Here is a 10,102-nt window from a genome sequence, read left to right on the forward strand (position 1 = left end):
TGCTGACTGTATGGTCTTCCCTATACATGTGTGGGTTATACCGGAGAAAACGCAAAATGGGAGGTACTTCATCTGTCACACTATCTCCTCTGCTATAAAGGTCTTTCTCCTGGGCAGCTCTATTAGATGGGAGTTTGGCAGCACTGAGAGGGTGAGATGGCACAGCTGCAAGCCACAACGCAGCCACTGAAAGGTCTCTGCCCCCAGAAGTTCCCCCTCACACTCATTCTCAAAAGTTCACTTGGGGACAGATGGAAAAATGGAGAAAAATAAATTTGGCTTCCATTAGGTGACACCCTCTCTGTCACTTGTTCGTTTTCTATTAACAACAATTATCTCTATCCAAGTTTAGCTCCCAGTTATTTTAAGAAGATAGTATCAGACAGAACCACAAAGAGGGACGTCCTTCAGCCTCACTCCTCTAATGGTGTTTTCTGAAGAATTATGACTGACTTTGTATCTTTCATAGGCCAAATGACTTTACCGCACTAACCTCCAGGACACCTTTAATTGTTAGGATTCTGTGAGCAGCAGTGTTATATGAAGGCCATGATATCCTGTACTTTGCTGGATAGCACTGTGATGGCAAGCTTAACAATCAGATGCCTAGAGCCTGTTTTTCAGTCCACCTTTCAATTGTAACCACAGTACACGCATTAAGAGACATCATAAAAATTTCTCATCTTCCACTGTTAAACAAGACCCTAGTGAGGCACAGCACTTCGGTGAGGAATAACTAGGAAGGTGGAAATGGCAGGTGGAATTTAGGTCACAGAAGTTAATTACCTGATCTGGAATTTGGCCAAAATACCAGGGTTAACACCTATAATCTTATGAAAGTGGTGCGTGGTCTGTAACGACCTCAGGTAGTCAGGAGCCCTTTTCCACATTTCAGACAGCTGCTCCCAAGTACCTTGGCTCTTCAGCACCATAGTAGGGTGTGGGTGTCTAGTGACCTACCCCACCAACTTAAACATCAACCACCACCACTGAGGTGTCATCCCCAGTGCACACAGCTCGAAGACATACACTTGTAGGTGTGGGTTTACTCAGGGCAAGCTTTTGGGTAGTTGAGAAAGTGCTCATCTCTGCATTGTGTAACTGCAGCAGGGGGTATGCATGCGTATTTTCTAATGCAATGCAAGAATCAAAACATCAATCAATTCCGTCCTCAATCTGTGTTGAAAGCAGAGCGTTTTCCAGAACAAATACCTTATGGCTGGAAAGAATAAGTGAGCAAAGCACCTAAAAATGTATAACGATGCCTTTTTTTTAAATAAAAAAACCAAAAACCAAACAACAAATAGCTAAGGTAAATTGAGCTGCGTTCAGAAAGACTGACCCACTAACTACTGAAAAAGCAAAAATACCGCTGTGGCCATAACTGACAGCTTGATTAGTATCTCTTTTTCAAGGTTTTGAAAAGTACCTTAACAGGATGTGGGGGGAGAAGCATAAATTATTAACGTGTCACCTACAGCTCTCATTAATTCCCAGTCAAAGAAATGTCAAAACCGTTTTTTTTTTTTAAATTGTATTTGCTTTTCAAAATGTAAACAAATTCCACAGGACTATGCTGCTCTTCAGTCAAGGAAATAGTCATATATCAGCATCTGGGTAAACAGAGCAACACTCTTTTCCAGAAAGAAGGCCCAGGTTGAACTTCCGTACTTCACCTCTCACAGGACCATAGTGCTCTCTGAACCGGAGGTGGCCTCACGCGTCAGCCCTTTCCTCACTCACGCACACGCCCGCGGTTCGCAGCGCGCCCTCGACTCACCATGGAATTCATGGCAAAGTGGTTGTGCTGTGTCTGTAGGTCAAGGGCATGTTGGTAGCTCACGCCGATCTCCGTGTGACTCTGCAGGAACAATTCCTTGTTGTGGCTGATCCAGTCAAACATCTAGAATTGTTCACACAGGAAAAGGAAAAAGTGTTACCCACGGATGAAATCCAAAAAGGAAACCAAACCAGTGCAAAACAAACAAACAAACAAAAAAAATCACAATTCTGAAACAGGTGTATATGCAACACAGACAAAAAAGCCTCATCTATGTTCCTCATCAAAATAAGCTGCTGTTGAGCAAAGGAAGCATTTAAGTTATCACCATATTTCATTATTAACAGAATGATAGATCGGGAAACCTAATTTATAAAGCATGTTCTTTAGTAAGCTGATCCCATAGTCTTTTCTTGTAAGTAACAGGAATTTCATATATAGAAAGATGGCAGCAGAGGGACCTAAAATCCAGAGTTGCTTCACTGACTGGAGATCTAGCAGTCCATAAAGTACCCTTAAGCCAGAAATTGACCAAAAATTCCACAAATGTTATTGATGCTATTTTCTCACCCTCCCTTTCTGTTTTGTCTACACATGAAGTTTCCAAATGTTACATCCAAATAACCAGCTGACTTCCTACACTTATATTTACTAGATCTTTCCAATTCCAAAGCCAGAACCCAAACTATCTTCCACTTATTATTTTTGGGTTGAAGAGAGAAAAAGAAAAGAAGTATATTATTAATACCTATAAAGAGTACATATTTCAACTTCTCCCACTTTCAAATGTATTTCCAGGGAAAATGGGTAGTTCAATACTTCAGACACAGATGGAAACATATTGAATAAGGCTGATGAAACTCATTCCTTATTCTGTAGCACATTAACATGACACTTCAATCTGTGGTATGTTCATTCATTATAAGCTGTCACAAGTCAGCTAGGAGATAGTGTGTTTATGTTTCGCCTCTTTCTGTGTTGTGTTAGAGACTAAATGCATTCAAAGTGAGAACCTTTCATTCTTTATTCCTGACTACGGCCTGCAGGCATTACAATCTCAGATTTCTTTTCTGCAGGCATTTTTGTTACAGAATCCCTTCAAATCATGTTACTTATCTCCATCCCAGCAAGCTTGGGAACTGTCCATTAATAAGGACTTTTCATAATAAAAATCCCAATGTATTAATTGTTTAGAAGGAAAGAAAAACCAATTATAGAGACAGTGAAGGTCAGGTCAGTACAGAACCTGGCGTTAAAGGAAGTGTTTTAGGGTGAAAAGGCAATGAACAAAGCTTCTAAGTAGCCACCTTACAGAGCCAAAGCATCAGTCCAGGTCTTTATTACAACATATAGATGCTCTCTAGTCAAGAGCTGGTTTGATCTTCAGCACCTAACAACAAATTTTGACTGGTGACAGCTGAAGAACACTCGGACCCACTGCTCAGGCACTGCATGCTGCTGTAGTTTCTCAGGGTCAGTTACCCATTCCCTGTAGAGACAGTGCTCCTAAGAGCAGAGCAAAGAACCTCTAAGAGTCACTTAAATTCCTGCAATAAAGTCAGTGTTTCAGGCTGAGCACTCAGTTCAGCATGGGAGTGTACTGCTTTATGCAGGGGATTTGCAAAAATAATACTGAATATCTCTTCCATCAAATGGCAAATAAACATTGGAAGTGCTCCAATGCCACCAGACACAGCACACTGACCTGGTCCCCAGAAGTCTGTCACATGTGCCTAACTCTTCATAGAATCATAGAATGGTTTGGGTTGGAAGGGACCTTAAAGACCATCTAGTTCCAACCCCCCTGCCATGGGCAGGGACACCTTCCACTAGACCAGGTTGCTCAAAGCCTCATCCAGCCTGGCCTTGAACCCTTCCAGGGATGGGGCATCCACAGCTTCTCTGGGCAACCTGTCCCAGTGCCTCCCCACCCTCTCTGGGAAGAATTTCTTCCTGATATCTAATCTAAACCTCCCTGATTTCAATTTGTACCCATTACCCCTTGTCCTATCACTACAGGCCCTTGTAAAAAGTCCTCTCCCAGCACCCTTGTAGGCCCTTTTATTTATAAAAATGCAATTGCAACTACGGAGTCTATACCAGCTTGTACTTCTTATCTTAAAGGCCACATTTGGTTCAAGTTACAATGATACAAGTCCAAAGTAGTCTCATTGGCACCCATGGAGCATGTTAAAATCAGGCCTATCACCATTTTTTTCAGATGGTGTATATAACAAGATTTTTGTAAGGATGAGGTCAGGAGTTTCAAACATTACTGCCAATTAAACAGACCTAAACAACCTACTATAACCTGAAGAGACACCTAAAGCTTTCTCATTTGATTCCTTTTTCTCACTTTAAGTTTTAATACGAAATATAGGCACAAAATAGTTTGGGGGAAAAAGAAAAGCAAGCCATAGAGCAAGAAAATTTCCATAACAGCAAAAGTTCATGTCTTAACACCAAGATTTTACATCTCTGCTGAGAAACCAACGCACATTTCTTGTAAGTAGATATACATTTGATGCAAACAATTTTAAATATTTTAAACAATCTAAAGACATTCAGGGAGAATACTGGCAGCAATCTACAAAAAAAAACCCCAGTAAACCTAATATTTTATGCTCAGCAAAGCTAAATCAGGATCTTTAAGACAAGTAATTTAAACTAGCAATCTATTATTCTGTGGATAGGGTGCATTTCCTCCACCTAATCTATACACATATTATTGCATGAGAATCTAGGTCAAGTTAAACCACTCTTCTTCCTTTTAAAATACAATAATAAACTACTAAAAAAAAAAAAAAGGAAATTTAAGGGATGATAACTCTTTTTGTCTTGCTTAAGCAACTGAAATACAGAATAACAGTTGAAAAGATGACCTTCAGGAATTTTGAGCAAGATTTTGCAACAGACCTCAGTGATGAGATCTGTACCAACTTCCAAAATGACATGGTTTTTTAAACTTTTATTCAGGGACAATGGCAGATTTTGGAAGAGATTCAATTTCAGTTTAGACTTTGAATTTTTCTATCATACTTTTCATAAAAAATTACTTTGGTTTCAGCTGGCCTATGACTGTAGGAAATTATCCCCCATTAATATGGTCTGGAGTGTATCCCTGACTCTCAAGTCTCACTTGAAAGCCCAGAGATTGCAGAGTTTTGAGTTTCATGTGGTTTGGAGCAGGGAGAAAATAAAGCAAGATGCCTAGAAACGAGTGCAGTGTAAAAAGATGCAGATTCACTACAGTCTAAAGTAGGGTTAGTGATGCACTTTGCTCTGTAAATAGTTTTGCTGCCCTTGAGTCTTAGTAAGGAACAAGCAGTATTCACCACCACTCCTGCTTCACACAGCAATCAGGGCTTTGCAAGACGACAGACATGCCTAGTTTATGCAACGCATCACTCTATCTGAGATACCCAAACAAGTCCCAGGTGAGTTGGTACTTCTGCATGGCACAGTCCAGTGCTGTGTGGAAATACTAACCTGACCCTCAAAACAGCACAGCCTGGGCACAGTACTGCTTGGATTTGCCTACATCGCTCTTGTTTCCATGGCCAGTTCCTTCAGAGACATCTCTAGCATTTCTGCTTAATGTTTACGTAAGTGTAGACATTTTCCCAAGTACCCAGAAGAGAGTATTGGGTTTTCTTCATTGCACAGGTCTGGCACCATGGAAAACTCCGTACTTTCATCCTACTAACCAAGGATGCATATGAACGATAAGTATCGCACAGTCCCACAGATCACGAGATTTGCTTAACCATTGTGGGATTTAAATACATACATACATAAAAATGGGGTCTTACTTGCTTTTGAGAACTAATGGATTGTGTTTTCAAACTTTTCTCTTTGGCCACCAAGTCTAAAATGGACTTACACAATTTCCTCATAATAATACGACTGGAAGTTGAGGGTCTGAAAATACCAGATGTTGAGTGACTCGCAATGATGCTGTGAGAGTTTGTAACATGTGGCCAGGAGGTTTCAGTGTCAAAGTGTGTCAACATCATCTGGCCTGGTCCATATTACTACCAGTATTTCCTGGAAGCTTTCAAGTTAAACTTGTTTTCCACATGAGAAATATTGATGCTTCCTGTGTTCCTGAAGTGAGTGTGCTGCCTAGTTTGCTTAATTAAAGCACACCATTAAGGATGTGAGCATGGCAATGACCCAACTATTGCTATTTTACTCAAACCTGTGAGGACCGCTCCAGTTTCATGCATATAACTTGGGTTCCTGGAAAAATATCCAACATGCTTTGATAAGTTAGTTTCCCTGTCAAAGGAATGAATTTTTAATACATTAAACAGCAGAGTCTGGAGAATGTGCCCTGTGAGATCAATTTATACCAGATACAGTGTCTCCGCTGAGATTTTCCGTGTCATTATAACATTGCTATATAGCACTGTATCAATTGATCTCATCCCATTCACAAAAAAAAAAAGACTGCCCTAACAAACCTAGACTAGTGATTATCATAAAATTAAAGGATCTTCATTTATTCCTTTGACTTCTTATCTGGAGTCATTCTGACTGCCAGCGGATTAATTCTTAAGTCTGCTAATCATTCCTGCAGTCATGAATTTACACTAAACAGGAGCACAGAATAACCAAGATTGGACATTATATCACTTTAAACACGTAAACCAACTGTCCTCAATGTTTCCCAGACTGGCACTTCTCCACATTGCTGTAGATAATCTGGAGACCAATTAGGTAGTTAAGAGTTTTCCAGTGACTGAGTAGCTGATGGGAGCAGTTACGCATACTCAAAACAGAAGATAAACTTCCAATGTGATTATCTCTTCTAGTGTCCATTTCTAACAATACATAAAGGAAAGCAAACACATACACTGAAGAATATTAAGTGCACCATTTAAGGAAGAAAATTATTTGCTATGAGGGAGTCAGAAGATCTAAGAATGATCCAAAGGGGCTCCTCCCAATGCTTTGCTAAAGCATCTACCCCATCATCAATGATCATACATGTGTCTGTAATTACTATACATGTGGCCTTGAGACCACTTCACTTGAGAGTTAAGAGTATCAGACCATGCACTCATCCTGGCAACACCGAGTTCTTAACCTCATGTTTTATCATCATAGTTGATGAGTTACTAGAAAATCCAGGTTAAGTGTTAGACCAAACAGCAGGTTTCAAGCTGGTCATGAATAAGTCCTGTGGAGAGAGACTGTGACTCCATACTTTCCCTGGATTTGTACCATCTGGCAGGCTAGTGAGTATAGGGCGAGAACAGCTGTTTGAGAACAGAGAAGAAACACACGGATATGGAACAGCATGTATGCAGACTGTGTGCAGTCCAGCCCTACCTCAGATAAAATGAGATTTATAACATAATCTCAAATAATAACCTCTGCTCTCTGGCTTTTGTCAAGGCTCGCTGAGGAGCATTCTCACTGGATTCTGAAACAGTGCAGAGCACCACAGGATGATGTTCCCATCACACGGCTGGCAGCACACCCTATGCCAAGCGGTTCTGATGGGAGGATTACAGCCCTCACGTTTTGGCAGCCAGTGAACTGAATAAATTTATCAATGAAATTGCTACACATGCGAAAAATAATAAATCCCAAAATCCATCTAACACTATACAAGGGCTGGAATTAATTATGAACCTGTTTGCAGCAGATCATCTTCTCCGCAAGCTCTGAGCCATAAATATCAAACCCACACCAGTATGTAAGAGCAGAATGATAACCGTTATAACCACATTGTCTTGAAGAACAGTATAGGATACATATGAAGAAAATGGTCCCAAAGGGACATTCAGGTCAAGTGCAATCACTGCTTTTGGCAGCTAACAACAGTACAACATTTCCTTTCACAAAGGGATGAAGCTGCACCTGAAAATGAGCTAAATGCTACAGCTTAGCTCCTCCTATGAGAGGCAGTTCCACAAACTTTCTGCTCCGGTTACTGAACTCTTCATAGACTCTCGCACCTAAATCAGACTCATGGCCAGTTTATAAACGCTTGCTCTTAGGTCAACACTGTCCTTTAAGTTAAAGACGTTTTCTCTCAGGTGTTTAGTTTTTCTGGTACGTTCATTGTCTCTCCTGCTGTTTGTTTTACTAGAGCCCAGCTCTTTCATTTCTCCCTAAAATACACAGCCTCTCTCTGCACTTCTTCTAGTTTGTGGTTATCTTTCTATCTAAGCTAACATCCTAACAGGACATTGTGGAGCATTGTTTGGGTTTTTTCTGGAAGCACTCCAGCTGACATAATCTGGGATCACCTGGGCAGCGCTTCTGGCATCAGCTTTATAAAAGGAGATATAAAAATGGGAGTGCAATGACGACTGAATCAACACCAGCACCTTCTGCATTACCTCACTATCTGTTCTCTTGGCAGCCTCCTGCACAAATACTGACAGAGACCAGTTGTGTTTGCTGGAATTGCTCTGACAAGCACAACTCAGGTTATGGTGCAAATAAGAAGAGCAAATTCAAGAGCACTTAGAAAAAAATACAAGGCAGGGTTTTGGAATAAATTCCAGTCAGTCCCACATGTGCCACCAGGCATAAATACATTCTCCCACTATGCCTCCATATGCTGCTAACAAAGAGGAAAGATAAAGTTAATCTAAAAGAATGTCTTGCCTGTAGTTGAGTAGAGGGCAGATGACTAATTATATGCCAGATGAAATCCCCATTAGATCAGTGCTTTTCAATCTCTTCCAATTTGAGGACGCCATAAAATTTTTCAAAGAAGGTGCTATAGCAAATGAAAGCCTGTGGACAATAAACTGTTTTATCAAATACCTTTACCAACTACTAAGGAATCTAATATCCATAATCACAGGTTGGAAAACACTGGAGACAAACATGCATTGCTTGTTAAACAGAGGCCTGTATAAGACTCCTTGTGCATTTTGGATTTTCAAAACTATCCAGCCAGTGTTAAATTGACTAAGCTACAACAGAAAGTGGGAAGTTCCACGCTGAGGACATCTATGGCTAAGCAAGTTCATTTCCATATGTTTCCACAATATAAACAAAACAATAACACATTAGAACAGTAACTGCCAGAGTCACTCTCGAGGTTTACTAAGTTTCCAACTACAAGGTCTATTCCTATCTCAGTGAAGTGAGTTGAAGTATTCACAATTCAGTTAAAGACAAATCAAGCTATATTCCTTACATGTACTGCAATTGAATTTAGTCAGTATTTAACAAAAAAAAAACCAATACCACACAACAGTTTGGTAGGATATACACATTCCATCCTAATATTTAAGGGCCTGATCCTGGAAAGAATTGCATGTGAACTACACTTATAAAATGAAGAAAGCTGCCTAGTGACTCCAAACAAGAATCATAACTACAGTTTAATTGGAAACAGCTGTGCCTCAGTCACCTACACACCTGGAAAAGGCCAACAGAAGTGCACCACTTTCACAAAGGAGCACATGAGAAGAGCCAACAGTCTAAAGAATCAGGATATTTACCTCAAATACAGAAACAAACCCTCCACTTCCACCTCTGAGCTAAATTCAGCAGAACCAAGGGCTAATGCTGGCTGTCTGGGCCAGCTGCTCCCTAAAAGATGAGGAACAAAATCCCAGCAGGCAACGCAGGGGACTCATTAGTTATAGCTCCTCCCACAGCCCCTGAGGACTGATAGCAGCCAGGTTTCATCAAGAGACCATCAGCCAAGTTGTGCTGACAAGACTCCAAAGCTAAGAAGTCAATCAGCAGGTCAGGATCAGGTCCAGTGAGGGAAACCAGGCTCAGACACAGGCCCGTGATCGCAGCACAGGCCCTCAGGGACGAAGCAGGTCCCAGGTCATGCTACAAAATCAGTGGCAAGGCAGGGCAGGGGCAAAGCTGGAGGCTGATATCCCATGGCTGAACTGCAATGGGGCTCCTGGCCCATGGGAAGAGGTTGGGGAGGCCCCAGATGAGGCTGGTCACTGCCCACAAGGCCCTGATACCGGGCTGCTTACATGAAGCGTCACTGGGAAAATGGCTGTTCTCAGGCAGGAGTGTACTGGCCCCAGAATGGATTTTGGACTTCAAGAAAACTTTGACAGCACATTTAATTTTTTTATGAATCAACAAATCTGATGAAAACTGCTTCAACAGAAAAAAATCCCAATCTGCTGTAATTCCTACTGCTGCTCTATAAATACAGTCTTAATTAAATGAAAGTACTTGCAGATTTAAAATAAAACTCAGCGTACATCTAAATGCTTTGCTAAGCCAAGGCCTAAATACAAAGTAGTATTTTGTTTGTTTGTTTGTCTCTTATTTACAGACAGTGACAGAGAAGCCAATATTCAGCCAGACCTTTCC

At 40.9% G+C, this 10,102-nt stretch overlaps 1 protein-coding gene across 1 annotated transcript in view; it reads right to left on the reverse strand.

Moving 5' to 3' along the window:
• The window catches only part of LOC104512871 (kalirin-like), a 269,469-nt gene that overhangs the window by 48,109 nt on the left and 211,258 nt on the right, over window positions 1-10,102 (reverse strand). The window contains 1 exon segment of the mRNA XM_010156032.1: window positions 1,781-1,903. Coding sequence (XP_010154334.1) covers window positions 1,781-1,903 — 123 coding nt within the window.

This window comes from Eurypyga helias, unplaced genomic scaffold (genome assembly GCF_000690775.1).
Source record: "Eurypyga helias isolate BGI_N326 unplaced genomic scaffold, ASM69077v1 scaffold27, whole genome shotgun sequence".
In the NCBI taxonomy this organism is placed as follows: domain Eukaryota; kingdom Metazoa; phylum Chordata; class Aves; order Eurypygiformes; family Eurypygidae; genus Eurypyga; species Eurypyga helias.